A 15,388-nucleotide genomic window follows, 5' to 3' on the forward strand; every position below is an offset into this window, starting at 1 on the left:
ATTGATCATTTATTTTTACTGATTTCATTTTTGAATCTGCCACACGTTATTAACTAAACGTCCGACCTGATTATCTTCTATCTTTCCTGATTTAAATAGGCAGCTGCAATGACTGTTTCCATAAACATTATAATGTTTTAGAAACATTATTCTAATTGCTTAACGAGACTGTAACTCAAGGCACATTTGGCACATAGCCTATACGTCTGATACATTTTTGTCTAACAATAATCAAAATAAACTATATATATATATATATATATATATATATATATATATATATATATATATATATATATATATATATACATATATATATGTACAAATGCGTACATACTAAGTTGAATGGTTGAATAAAATAATTTATAATTATATTTTATAAAAGAAACTATAATGATCCCAAAACGTCTTTCGAACTGGTGTTCCAAATTAATTCTAATAAAAAGAGAAGCATACGAATTAAGGTTGGGAAAAAATCTGCCATAGTTCACTGTTATTTCATTCTGTGTGTGTGAGAAAAACAGTGTGACTTCTGTGTGTGTGTGTGTGTGTGTGTGTGTGTGTGTGTGTGTGTGTGTGGGAGGGGGGGGGAGGGATTAGGAGAGAAGGAGACTGCGCATATATGTCTGTGCATATTCCGCAGGTGTGGATGAGATCGGCTGGAAAATGAATGCAGCCATTGCTCTAATCATTGAGAGTGAGGTTATTTCCACCGCCTAGGAACAATACAGCTCTTGGTTAAAATTTCAGTGTTATTTAGTAACATTTTATGACGTTATAAAATCTAACATAAAGTATATTTATTTATTATTATTATTCTTTTTTACTTAAATGTAAATGGTGAAGTTTAGAAAGAGAGAGAAAATAATAATAATAGTATTAGCCAGTGTTTTGTTTGTAGGTGGTATCATATCCCTATATATGGTCTGTTAAATGGTAGCTCCATTGTATGAGCTCTACATGCGGGAGTTGGCAGCCCTCACCACTTTTGAAGCATATAATGTAAATGCAATTTCATGAAAGCATTAATTATTATTATTATTATTATTATTATTATTATTATTATTATTATTATTATTATTATTATTATTATTATTATTATTGTTGTTGTTGTTTTGTTTCCTATATTTGTTTCATTTAACTGTTAAAAAATCCTATAAAATAATGATTTGAATCAAAATGCCTTTTGAATTTTCAGGTGAACTTAGAAGAAATTCAGAAACATTGCGTTTTAAAAATAATAATAAAGTCTGTTTGAAATTGGAATGTACAGTCTTGAACAGTAGGCCTACTTTTTTTCCGTGGGCAGGTTTTTCTACACGGATCAATATCAGAGCAGCATGCGCTGTGAAGGAAACGCCATCCAAGCTCCGCAGGACCCTGACCTTTCACTCTTCCTACAGGTCACACCATTCCTCCCCTAAACAGGTCAACACACCAACACACAACTATGTCAAAGCATGACTTAACAGAGAATATTTATATCCGGCGGATAACCAACACAAGCCAACGAGTGGGCGATTCAATCAGCAGCCAATAAACCAAGAAAAGATTGTACCCTTCAGCCCATAGGCAACTGCACATTAATAATCAGTGTTCTGGTGATTTCTGAACGGACCAACTGGCTTCTTGTGGGTGGCTCCAAGTTGTATTTCCCGTGAATAAAATATGAAGGGTATGTTCATGTGCCCATCTCAAAACACACTGTGGCACCGGGTGGTGATTTTACAGTCAAAAACAATAGGAAAAGCGTCTAACAGCCTATCCCTTCCCCCAGGATTTACACACATGAATAATAATTTGATTCTTCACCATCTAAAGTTTTACACATTAGAGCTTTAACACAGATAGTGTCACGGATACGATCGCTCTCGAGTACCTCCAGTCTATTAATTACTCATGCTGGAGGATTGTTGTCTTGCTGTATGCCAGTGATATCGTCATACACAAACACACACACAATGATAATAATAATAATAATAAATAATAATAATAAATAATAAATAGCCTGCGACAAAATTATTTTATAATATCATATGCCGCTGTTAAATGTATTTTATTTCGTTGTATTATTCTCGCATCTAATTGTGTTTATGCATCATCTGAGCGCCGAGAAAAGCACTCTAAATTAAATAGAAAATCCGGGTTACAATGGAGTGAACAAGTCGCACGGACTGCCAGTCCCCTCTTAATTTTGCAGGAAAAGTCACCCCCTGTCCCCCAAAGCTTGACAAGAGTGCCAGAGTCAAGTTCAAGTTCACGGCCACTTGATTTCAAAGTATATTTTATCCCAAGTGTGGAAGGAAGGGCGACTGCGGCATTATCCAAAATTAAACACATGCGTCTTAAAAGAAAAAAAACGGAGCACTCAAACAGCGGAAAGGTTTATATTAATAGGAGCCTACTGATAATAAAAGTCTGATCAGGTTTCCTGTGTATTGGTTTTTTTTTTTTTTTTTTTTTTTTTTTTTTTTTTTTTTGCATACTGCTCTCGGTATTCCCTGTGTATTGTTGCGAATTTTCTATTAAAATGCTATTTTCTTTTAAAATGCTGAAATACGTCATTCAGTGCTTGAAAGCATTAATGTTTGAAGCGTCGAACTGTGTGTGGAAAGATATTTAAACACTATCTACCCAACCAGCTGAATGCCTCTTTTGCTTTCAAACCACTGTGTAAAATTTGGTTTAAAGTCTAATTAGCCTAAAAAAGGGCCTAAAAGTTATCAAAGTTTATCTATATAATGAGTAGACAACATGGAAAGAACATGACGCGTTGTAAAGATTGTACACTTGCACCACGTTTTATTATATCTGTATGCAGTAAAATTTTTATCACAATAATGGAGAAAACACTTCTCAAACTTTGAACAAAAACACATAGGCTATAACAAAACAACTGCCCCTGTTCAGCCCATAATTGTACATATTTATAGTAAAGAAACATTCTTTATAAATATTGTTTCATCTGTAGCAAGTAAATACCATAATTTAATTACAAATGGATAAATATGGCAGTCGATATTTACAAAAAGAAGGGTGTAGTTACAGATATTTAACGGCACGACATTAATTTGCCCCACAATCTTCCAAATATATTTCACAATTCAAACTTGCAAAGCACAAAACATCACAAGTTAAGCCCAGCAAACTAAGATATACATTCACAAGCAAATATTGTGTCTGTCTTCGTTAAATGTTGACTTTGGCACTCTTTCCAGTTAATAGTTGTTTATTTTACAATCAGTTTGCCCTAATGGAATCACAATATTCATTATGATAATACAACTTTATGGTAATATGTGCACTAAAAAGTCCAGTTAGAGAAATAGCTACCATTGAAGGAACATCTATACACCAAAAAACCGACAAAATCTATCACAACCATTGGGAAAGAGAGCGCGTAGTATGTACAAAAAGAGGACGTTTCGTGCTTTTGCGCACGGTTCTTCTGTTGATGTGGGAATGTTAATCCTGCTGGACAAGCGCATAATATAGGAGCGTTTGTTTTGTACAAGCTGTATACGGATCTCCTGGTTTTCTGAAATGATTCCTCCTGGGATGGCACAGTCTTAAACATACCATTCACTGAAATTGGACGATAAACTGCTGTGGTTGTTGGAACTGTGGACCACTGAGGAAGGCGACAGATTGTTGTTGCTTTGGGTCTCAGTGGAGGGGGACACCAGACCAGGGGGTGTTGAGGACTCATAACCAGAACTTGCCGCTGGCGACGAGTCAGATGCAGGTGGGGATGACTCGTGAACCTAATACACACACACACACACACACACAAAATAAATAATTAATGATCTTTGGAATGAATCATGAATAGCGTGTAGCCTATTAGAAAACTGTTCAGGGGTAAATTCTAGACAAATCATGAGTTCGTTCCAATATGACAATATGAGTGAACATTTGACGTCAGTTCTTACTTTTTCAATATGCATTAGCTAATGATCTGCTATGCATTTTGAAATTGAATTGTGTTTGCTAGTGTTATTTTAATTGTGATTAAATTAATTACTGCTATAAATTCACAAAGTGGCTCGAAGCATACATTTTGTGACATAATGCATATCTCATTATGTATTCTAGAGGAATCTAGAGGAATTACCTTCATGTGCTTTCGAAGAGAGCTGGGATGAGTGTAGGACTTGTCACACATTTTGCAAAGATACGGTTTGTCTGACGTGTGAACGTGCATGTGCTTCTTTCGGTCACTGCTGTTCGCGAAGCGCCGGTCACATCCTTCAAACTCACACTGAAATGGTTTCTCCCCTGAGAAGAAAAAAAACGTTTAAACATTTAAAGTTTAATTCCTTTTAAAACAGTGCACATCACTGCCATCCTAGTCCACTTAAAAATAACATTTATATCTTTGTATATACATAAACAATTCGACTTAATACTAAAAATAAAATAAAATGCTCAGCATTCTAAATAAACTTCAATGAATTCACTCAAGAGGTTATCTTATCATATGCACGTAGTTGTAAAGCAGAGATGCCTTACAACGACACAGGGGGTCACACAACCACATCTACAAATATGACCATCGTAGAGGTTACGCTATAAACACATATAAAATTAAATTTTGCTGATAACTACGTTTGCGATTATTTACTTTATTTAGCAATCTGTACAAACAAAATAAGGGGGAAATCAGTAACATAACACCATTTTCTATTTTCAACGTTCAGTTTTTTTTTCAGCCCCGCACAAAACTTCGCCATTTGCTTAGAAATAATCAAAATGCAATTAACACCTTGACAAACAGGAGGCTCAATACCTCCGTGTATTCTAAAGAGGAAATTGCTTAAATGTGCAACACTGGTAATGGCCTGTCTAACACGACTGTCAATGCAATGGAAAGAATAACAAAAGGCCAACATATCGCCCATTCCTAAAGTAGGAAATGTATTCTTATTTGTATGTAGTCCTTTTTGAATTGGTAATGATCTGTATTCATTTTGTAATCCCTATGTAGCTCTACGTGTGTGTATATACGTCTGGCTGAATGGTCTTGAAGCTAATCGTTGTTTTTTTAATGGTTTCATGAATATAAAGTTCACTGTTCGTGTGGATATATGCATTGTTCCTAATTTTAACAATTTAAATACACCCTAACGCGGTCAAAAACATGCACAAACTGGAGTAATTTCAAAATCCTGACGTAGTCACCCGAGTGCTCGGGCATTGGTCCACGCAAACGTTAAACCGGTTGGAGAGATTTACGGCTGCTCTGCGCACGCGATGAGCCCTCGAGTCGCCTTTGACCCGTTTAAAGTTTATGAACCACAAACCCTCGACAGTCTCTTACATAATTCAGCACATTGTTGCAAAACATCGCATTTACCAGGCACAACAGTTTTCAGCCGCGTTCACTGACACGAATTGTAGGCTGTGTGTGCTTACGGCATCCGTTTTCTTTTAAAGATCTAAATCTGCTTTAAGCGTCGATCTAAATATGCGCTCTCACCGTCTAAAAATATAACCAACCTACATTTTTTCTTAGAACGATTATTTGCGATGCTATATTGGAGGGTTATAAATAAGACCACTCTAGATCCAAAACAAATGCAAGACTTACAGATAGGCTATTAATATGGGAAGCGCGAGCAGAAATAAATATCATAATTACCTGTATGTGTTCTCTTGTGAATCTTTAGGTTTTCTGATCTCGCGAAGACTTTGCCACATCCAGGGAACGGGCAGGGGAACGGCTTTTCTCCCGTGTGCACGCGTATGTGATTGACCAGTTTATATTTGGCTTTAAAAGGCTTGCTTTCGCGGGGACATTCTTCCCAAAAGCAGATGTGGTTGCTCTGCTCGGGTCCTCCAACGTGCTCGACCGAGACGTGTGTGACCAGCTCATGCATGGTGCTGAAAGTTTTATTGCAACTCTTCTTCGGATTGCTGAGCTGTTCCGGATCGATCCACTTACAGATGAGCTCTTGCTTAATACACTGCTGCCTCATGTAGCGAAAGAAGGCACCGGGGTGATGGTGATGCGCTGCCATATTCATCCCCATGTTCATATTCATGGAGCCGTACTGGTTGTGCAGCTGAGCGGCTGAGTAAGGGTCGGTCCTCGGGCTGGAGACCTGGTGGTACTGGTCTGATCGCCCGAAAACCTCCCCCGGTAGTCCGAGTCGCATCTGCCCGTTGAGCACGTTTGGGGAGCCGTGAGATCCATGCTGCTCGTGAATGCCAGGGAACAGAATGTGGCCTTGGCTGTCTGTGTGAGAGTGATGGAGCGAGCCGGCAGTGGGGCCGAAGAGTGCGTGCTGGCCTCCCGCCGGTGACGATTCCCCGAATCCACGGCTGCGAAAGAGAAAGTCCCGCGTGGAGTTAAACGGCGAGCTCGCGTATGGTGTGACATGAGCCGCGTGCGCACCCAGAGCCGCAGCGGGGTAGCCTGGCGCTTGGCTCGTGAATGCAGAACTCTGTCCGGGCGAGAGATCGTGGTTCAGTTTAAATGCGCCCATGTGCGCCGAGTCGACGAAGCTGTTCTGAGCTAAACTCAAGTCTCTGTCCTGCATCTCACTGGAGGAGTGGTGATGCCTGGCAAAGGTGCCCACTCCCAAACCAGGGAACTGATGCCCAGTGTCCAGTAACATGCTTTCGTTGAGCAAAACCAGTTCTCGTTCAAGCAGTCTATGCGCGTCGCTTCAACAAAACATGTAACGAAATAAAATCGAATGAGCTACAGGAATATTAACTTCCAGATTTGAGAACACGACATGAGGTGATGAAGTTCGATCCGCTCATAGGGAAAAAATCGCTTTGCGGGTTAAGTTAGACTATATTTTTTGTGGACAACTTGTTACTCAAAATCCCCAAATGCAGCGAAATGAAAAGATTCCTCTGCGCGTTGCCTTTCAAATTGAGTCGTTGTCGTAATTTGCGGATTACACGAAAATACGAGTTATTATCTTACTGAGTCTTCCTTGTTCTTGAAGCATCTCGAATTGGAATGTTTATTTCTTTCCCTTGCCTATGTTTATCTCGGAGGGTCCCTCTTTCTCAGTGGACTGGCACTACCTCCTCTTACGCCCCCTTTAACTGGAGCCCGGTCATTCATTTGACGCGCTCTCATTGGCCGCCGCTCCTCATCAATCCCAGGTGCCCCTCCAATCGAACGCACTCCTTTGGCAACTAATCGCTGATCGCCATCTTCCACCGACAATTACCGCCTACTTTTCGGAGAGCCTTTCGGGCAAAAGGTAGAAGGGGAGCAAAAACACTCGCGTTTAATCAGACCGCTTAAAAAAATCTAAATCATTTGCCACGCGGGCTCATAAGAGTAAGTGTAACCCATAATTCTTTGATGAACTTCGCCACTACAGTTTTCATAATTACTTAATGACTTAAATCGTGCAATATATTTTGGTTCTAGCGAAATCTAGTTAGTTACTATCGCATAGTGTAGGCTAATCCAACAAACAGGCAGGGTTAAGGTGAATGAAAAGCAAATTCACAAACCTCGCTTGAGGTGCTTTCTCAATCTGCACGTGAGTATGACAACACATTATGATTTAAAACACTAGATCGCATTTAGTTTGAGACTGTGTGTTGCTCAGCATTTGAATAAAGGACGTGCTCATGTCGCCCTGAGTGTTGATGGACACATCAAAAACAAACAGAGGCGCATTTATACATAGCCACATATTTTCAACATTATCCTAGTGAGACATAAAGTAGCCTACTAAAAATATATTAATTGACATGAAAAATAGGAGAATAGTTGTCGCAATGTAGCTTATACACCATCGTCATTGGCATCAGCATCATCCTTACATTTAATAGGCTGCTTTAATTAAATTACTGCATTAAAAACACATTAATTCGTAGCCAAAACGCTGTTAGACCGAATCTGAACCATACTGTGTTTCCTCTAACAGAACCATAAACTCCACATAAGGTTTGAAACACGGTAAATACAACAACAAACATTAAAGAATTCTTGTAAGCTAGGGTACCATCTACATTTTTCCTATCAGTAAGTCTCATTTTTAGGCACATATAATGCGCATACAGAGCATTCTAAATATTTTAGCACATAAAAAAAAAAATGAATATAGCCATTTAGATGAGATTACATTCCCATGTCAAAAAACACAATATGATATACCTTTAATTAAAAAATAAATAAAAAATAAATAAGCCGTGACGTCACGGACCGAGAGCCTGGTCTTTCTGCGAGAATAAGGTATAAGGAATAAGGTAAGCTGCATTATTTAAAATCAAATTTAGCCGCTTTTTGTGGTTGCGGAACAGGCGTATTCGAGCTTTTCCTCGCCTATGTAGACTACACTTTACACTCCCTGACAAAAACCAAACCGCTCAACTGAAGTTACCCTAGCACATGTGGATGGGCCGGGGTTACTGCATTACGGATTCCAGGCCAATGTCCATAAACCATTTCGGGGTCCATTTCTAATCTAAGAAAACGTCCTACGTGCAGCATATTTATTAAATATTAACATAAGGAGGTTTACTTACAATTTCATTGAATATATAGTCCCATGAAGTCCTGTTCCAACGCACAACACACTTTGTCTTGTCTTTCCTCTCCTCCGAACGCTTTAAGCTGTAAATAATAGGGCGGAGGATGTATAAAACTTTGGGAATTCTGTGTGCCTCAGCTCAAAGCCATGCTGTTTGAACGTTATGTACCATTCTTCTAAGACTATTTCTACCCTCTCCACAGGAAACACAGGATCTGATCCAAGTTCAAAGTCACGTCGGCCGACCTCTCTAAGAAGTTCTTTATTTCTCCAGAAAACCACAAAAACCTTTTCCCTTTTCAATGGACAGGGAGAAGAAAGAGAAATTAAACCGAGAGTGCAGTCGGCCTGGAAAACATAGCCGCAGTTTTTGTTCTTCTTTTCTCATGTAGCAAGGAAGGGAAAAGTTCGAAAAAGCTAAAACCAAACACACAGGGAAAAACTAATTTTATATATATGCGTCACTACCTAAATATTAATCTTGATTTTTTTTCTCTACATGTAAAAGCAAAAAATCCCAAATAACCTTTAATTAAAATACATGAATAACCATACCCCTATAGTTACATGAATTATAGCTTTCCATTAATGTGTAAGGCTCTTAGACGAAGGCGTTTCTTTTAATTTTGACATTGTCAATATGGTGACGCATTGTTGGTTACTTTTAGTGACCTTGGGTATTGCAGGGTTGTTCGACCTTCGACCCGTGGAGACCACATATGCTACCCTTTGAACTTATTATGAAATCCTCACTGTTCAAAGGTTGTAATAAAACAACTTTTCCCTCTGTTACATCGTTTATTAAATAACATGCAACGAAAATTCACATTCACTCACAACAATGTAAACATTAATTAAACATTAATTATTTATGACTTTTAAAGATTCTCTTGAACACAGTCTGTTCGTCCAACACAATTCGTTGGGATGTCGTAAATCTCAATTAGAAAGCATAAATTGTAATGCTTCCGTCACATTAACCGGCATACATCGTGGTTCAATTCATTTCAAATTAAGACCCTTGACAAAGCTGACAGGCATGATGGCTTATGCAGGAAATCACAACACTTTCAGATACTCCAGGTACAGGAGAGATACGTGAGGAGAGATACACATGCTTTATATACATAAAAATAAAAATTATCAATATATATATATATATTTTTTTTTTCCTTCTACAAGAATTGAGAAATTTGGGTATGTAGTTTTACCAGAAATGTCTGACCACGTAAGTTGATACATTTCAAATGTATTTAGGATGTTTTAAATTGTATATTTTAGTGTTGTTAGAAAAGCATGTGATTTCAAATTTGTAAGCAGAATTGTTCATTTTTGTTGAGGTTTAAGGGTGGGTCTGTTTAACCTTCTTCTGTACTTTGGTAATTAGTTTTTGAAATAATTATTTGGAATATGGTAACAACTGCCCTGAAGCATTTTAAAAGATGTCTTTGAATTAAGACATTAAATCAATGGCATACACTTCCTGCTGAGTTCAACATGGACTCTAAAAGGGCGTGGACGTGCTACATGACACACTCGTAAAGCACACACATACAAACATAAAATTAAATGTCAAATCATATGAAAAGTAGCCTAATGTTTCTTATACATTATTCTTAAAAAAAAAAAAAAAAAAAAAAAACTTAGGATAGGAAAAAATAGGATTATATATAACATTAAGAATTATGTAACAGAATGCTTTTTGGAAAGATTATTGACAGATTTTTTTTTTTCTAAAATATGTGAAGGGTCACTTCTCTTCTGTACTTTCTGCACTGGAATATACCTGTTTCTGACAGCGCCCATTGGACCGAAGATCTAATGTTCAAAATTGCGTTTTTAAGCACAGATAACCTGTAAAAAATAAAAATAATAATAAATAAATTGCTGCATTTAAATATAATTTGTAATAAAATGTTGATAATGTTGATTAAGATTATATTACGATAAACCCATCTGGATAAAGTAGGTTAAAAATTCTATGGTAGGCCCTTGCAATTTCTGTTTATTAGTGCGTAAAGCCTAAACGTTTGTTTGGTTGAATAAAAACCATATGTAAGATTTTGTTTTATGTATCTAATAATTTAGTTTTGCCTATATGCATGCACTGCAACAATTTGAAACAAATGAGTTTGGTATAGCATGCGTTTGTTTGTACTTTTATTGCCATTGTCCCAATTTTATCCTTGGTCTGTTCTTTCTGTCAGCATAATGAAACGATTTATTTGACCGAAGAAAATTAATTGTATTTTTGCTGAGTTCATGCTTGACAGCGTTTTATTTATTTATTTAATTATATGATTTCTAAATATATTTCAAACGATGTGTGGGGGTGTTGCACAATATGCTCCGCGTGTGTAGTGCCACTGTTTTGTGCAAAGAGAAAAACAACATCCTTCCACGTGTGTGTGCGTGCGTGTGTGTGCCTCGGTAAACAGATTTGCCTGTAACTTTGTGAGCACAACTTTCTGGAGTGAACAGTGATGAAGAGAGTGAGGGGGCGGAACCCCGCTGAGCCTCTGCGCTGAAAGACAGCCAATCGCTTCGTTCTCTTAACTGCCAGTCACCGAAATCTGTCCAATACCCGCAGTGCCATTTCTAAACTCTATTCCCCACTGTGTCCTCCAACTGTTGTATGTTCTGCCAATCGCTTGAGGACAGAGTGGGAAAAGGAGCAAGCAGAGTTAGAGGCAGGACAAAAGAAGTTCTATAGACGGCCATATACATATATTTTAATAGTTTCAGAAGGCCCGTAGTTGGCGAAAACAATAGCGTTGAGCGTGGACATGTCAGCGTAGTGATGGAGCCCCCTTTAAGCAAGAGGAATTCGGCGATAAGATTAGCGGATTTGGCATCGACTCAAGCCCTTCCTCATCAGAATATGACAGGCTTCCCGGGGATAGGGGGGCATCACCCGCACTCCCACCATGCCCACCTCCACCCTGGGGAGATGGGCAACGACCCCGGAGTGGCTCTCACTCCATTTGGACCCGAGCACATGGTACAGACCAATGCTCTCAAACTTAGTCCCTCTCAGCCTGTTCAAAGCCATCCCGAAGCCCAGACCGCGGCATCTTTCACGTCTTCTCAGACCACAGTTGGTTTCCCCGTGGCTCACCCCCACACAGGCTACACCACCAGCAGGGACTTCATCCTCAGGAGAGAGCTCTCAGCCTCTGCTATGCATGCACTTGGCGACCAGCATAGTTCCGCCTCCTCCCCTCATCACCATGGCATGTTCATTTCCCCAACAGGTGCTTATGGGCACGCGGAAGGTGGTGCCCATCCACTTTTCTCTGGACTGCACGAGCAAGCGGCCCCAGGTGCCCACCACCACCATCATGCCCTCAACGGGCAGATGCGTCTGGGTCTACCGGGGGACATCTACGGCAGGCCAGAGCACTTCGGCCACAGGCCCGAGCACTATGGATCTTCTTCTCTGCACAGCTACAACTCCATGAACTTAAATGTGAACCTCGCCACAGCTCCTCACGGAGCGACGGGGGCGTTTTTGCGATACATGCGGCAGCCCATCAAGCAAGAGCTCATCTGCAAGTGGGTTGACCAGGAGCAGACGTCCAAGAAGCCCTGCTCCAAAACTTTCAGCACCATGCACGAACTCGTCAACCATGTCACGGTGGAGCACGTCGGGGGACCGGAGCAGAGCAGTCACGTCTGCTTCTGGGAAGAGTGTCCGCGCGAGGGAAAGGCGTTTAAAGCCAAGTACAAACTAATCAATCACATCCGCGTGCACACGGGCGAGAAGCCGTTCCCGTGCCCCTTTCCCGGTTGTGGCAAAGTATTCGCGCGCTCGGAAAATCTCAAGATTCACAAGAGGACACACACAGGTTAGTGAAAAGTCTACCGATTCTTTGAAAAACTTTAGTGGTCTGTTATTGAACGTGTTTGCGCATCTTGGCGGGTAATCGAATCCTCTTGCTATGTAGACTACAACGTTAGTTAGCCTACTACGGAGGGGAAAATCACATTTTGTCTCCCCGCCTCATGCACAAATATCCTCCATTCATACAGAAACAAGGTTAAGGATGTTGTTTGTTTACAGTGCCTATTTGCCAAGCAAAAGTATCCCTTGGTGTCGCTAAGCGTCATACACTTAGGCTACTTTTGAAATTCAGCGAGAGATCAACGTGCATGTTGTTGCTGCTTGTACATATGGAAAAATCCCTTCCAACACTACGCTGCTTTGAGCAGACCCGTGTTTTTGCGTATTTCTTCTATGATGCATGCAATTTTATCAAAGAGAGATGCAAAAACTTTATGGGTGAAGACATCAGGCTGCAATTGCATTTGAATGCTACGTGTTTAACGTAAAAAATAACGAGCAAAACAGGGAAAGTACGAATTGTTTTATAGACTCCACAAAAAAAATAGTAACGCGAAGATTTCGGCACGTGTTTGTCTCCTTTAAAGCCACAGGGAATTACATCAGAGTCTGGATAGATCCATACTAAAGTAAATATGGAGAATGGGTCAGATATGGGCATTAACTACACTGTGATTAACCAAACTATGGTGATATCTTAGTAGAGCAAAGGAGGCCTATACTTCTGATGTTCTTCTAATGTATTCTAACAAAATGATATACGTGTGTGCTGTGCATTATATTAAATATATATTTAATCTAATGGTAGGCCTATTTAATATATATAAATATGTTCTTCCAGGTATTGAAATATGCACTCACTTGACAGTTTGTTATTGCAAGTTGTTAAAAGGTTGCAGGTATTGATTAGGTTATTTTACTGTATAACTGTATCACATTATGCTCTCATTACGTGCTGACGTAAATTGCGCCCTGAATATGTAAGCTACCGTGTCAAACCCACCTAGAGTATATTTATAAGGATCGTAACATGGTGGTATCTTAAATAATCATTGAATATGTGTTAAATTCACCTTTTTTTTTGTAACAAGTCCTGGAATGACACAGTGGATCAGTGCAACGTGTAATGTAATTTTGACACAATTTGGTTATCTTATAAAGCCGGGTCAACTCTTTTACTCCATGCAATCTGATGCATATGGCCGGCCGAAATGTATTCAGTAGTTGACTAAGTTGCATATTTAGTAGCATTCAAGCTTCAGTCAGAGAAAATGAGAGCGTTTACAGAGTGGTTGCACAAGTCATGTGGTGCGCCTGGACATTCCATAGGCTATGTAGTAGCAGAAAATAAGTACTGTGGGGTTACAGTGATAATGTTGTGATTTTCACCATCTATAACTAGTTCTTGCTGAGAATGGATTATCCATTAACTATTATTTTCATGTAAACAAGGAAATTGTAAATATGTATGGGTGATTTAATATCCAATTGCCTTTTCTCCTTTGCCAGGTGAGAAGCCGTTCAAATGTGAGTTTGATGGCTGTGACAGGAAATTCGCCAACAGCAGTGACAGGAAGAAGCACTCTCACGTCCACACGAGCGATAAGCCTTACTTCTGTAAAGTGAGGGGCTGTGACAAGTCCTACACACACCCGAGCTCCCTGCGCAAACACATGAAGGTTCACTGCAAGTCTCCTCCGCCCCCTTCCGCCAACACGGGCTCCTCTTACCATCCCTCGTCCACGACGATCGGTGATGCCCTCTCACCAAACCTGGAGCCCCACAGGAACCGTTCGTCCAACCTTTCGCCTCAGGTGACCAACCTAAACGAATGGTACGTGTGCCAAGGGAGTGCTGGACCAAACAATCTACACACCCCCTCCAGTGATGTGCCAACGTCGGAATCCGACGACGAGGACGCTTTCAGACACACAGATCCAAGAGCAATGCTCTGATGTGAACTGCAAGGAATACATTCATTATGAACGGTCCACATGAAAATAAAAAAGAATAAAAAGAAAACATCAAATTCAAGAGTTGCAATTCGAAGAAGTGGAACACCTATGGATGTCAGTGGTTGAAGAGATTTTGCCCCCCGTTTTGCCCTTAAAAACATGCTCAGAGCAATGATGCAATTTATGTTTCATATGATAAGCAGTTGTAACTTGCCACATGAAAAATCGACTTGTACATTTTTTTTTAAGATTTTACCTGACTTGTCGAGATCACATAACATGAGCTCAAAATATTTAACAATTATGTTTAGGCTGTTTTTTAATATCACACCCATTTTGTTGCACAGAAATCTTTTTATACAGAATCGTTTTACACGTTAAATGTCTGAGGGGCAAAAATTGCAGTGACAATAATTTTAAGTTTTTACTTGTATATTGTGAGTGTCCAAAAGTGAATGGGTGGAGTCTTTGTTAAAGTTTATACACTAACTGTGGTCAGGACGGTTTTTGTGATATTTAAAATATTTAAACCTATATTTTATGCAAAATCAATGTAACTCTGATTAAAGAGTATGAGATAAGTCCACTGAGACCCTAAATAATGTGTCGTTGACAGGCCATCCCTGACTGATTTGTAAATAGTATGTGGTATTGATGCTTGTGAATGTTTTCGTAGCGTCTCATCAAGTTTTTGTACATTGTAATTTATTTGCTGGTATTAGTGTTGGTCTGGGAGTACAGATACACCAAAGAATAATATAATTTTGGTGAAACGAAGTGATGCTTTTTATCGTGTTCTGTAAAAAGGTCTTACTTGAATAGGCTGTATATTGTGAAGAATGTTTCGCATGAACCGTGTAGTAACTCTTTCTGTTGAGGTGCATGATGGTGTTGATGGGAGAAAAAAAAAACGTAAGAAGGTCGTGAAGTAATGTGATGTTTGTGTATAGATATATGGAAGACTTGAATAAAAGGCAGGAGCTGTAAATATGGCCTTTTCAGTAAAAAAAAGGCATTGGTTCATTATTTGATCAGTGTGCGTATTTCATGCAATCAATCAATCTTTTTTTAATTTAATT

At 39.3% G+C, this 15,388-nt stretch overlaps 2 protein-coding genes and 1 long non-coding RNA gene across 3 annotated transcripts in view; 1 reads left to right on the forward strand and 2 right to left on the reverse strand.

Moving 5' to 3' along the window:
• Positions 1 to 9,605, reverse strand: part of LOC113108459 (uncharacterized) — a 42,082-nt gene extending 32,477 nt beyond the window's left edge. Inside the window, exon 1 of the long non-coding RNA XR_003292789.1 lies at positions 8,506 to 9,605. This is a non-coding gene — a long non-coding RNA (uncharacterized LOC113108459). The remainder of the gene's footprint in view (positions 1 to 8,505) is intronic.
• LOC113108458 (zinc finger protein ZIC 2-like) lies at positions 2,777 to 7,390 on the reverse strand. Its single transcript, XM_026271603.1, has 3 exons — positions 5,642 to 7,390; positions 4,115 to 4,278; positions 2,777 to 3,764 (listed from the first exon to the last, which is right to left on the reverse strand). Exons 1-3 carry the CDS (start codon positions 6,618 to 6,620, stop codon positions 3,570 to 3,572), a joined length of 1,338 nt encoding a protein of 445 aa, XP_026127388.1. The 5' UTR covers positions 6,621 to 7,390; the 3' UTR covers positions 2,777 to 3,569.
• A 1,389-nt stretch (positions 9,606 to 10,994) lies between the features above and the next one.
• Positions 10,995 to 15,388, forward strand: LOC113108460 (zinc finger protein ZIC 5-like). The gene is made up of 2 exons (XM_026271604.1): positions 10,995 to 12,358; positions 13,864 to 15,388. The coding sequence occupies exons 1-2, from the start codon at positions 11,311 to 11,313 to the stop codon at positions 14,307 to 14,309; spliced, it is 1,494 nt and encodes a 497-aa protein (XP_026127389.1). The 5' UTR covers positions 10,995 to 11,310; the 3' UTR covers positions 14,310 to 15,388.

The sequence above is a fragment of the Carassius auratus genome, chromosome 9 (assembly GCF_003368295.1).
Source record: "Carassius auratus strain Wakin chromosome 9, ASM336829v1, whole genome shotgun sequence".
NCBI lineage: Eukaryota > Metazoa > Chordata > Actinopteri > Cypriniformes > Cyprinidae > Carassius > Carassius auratus.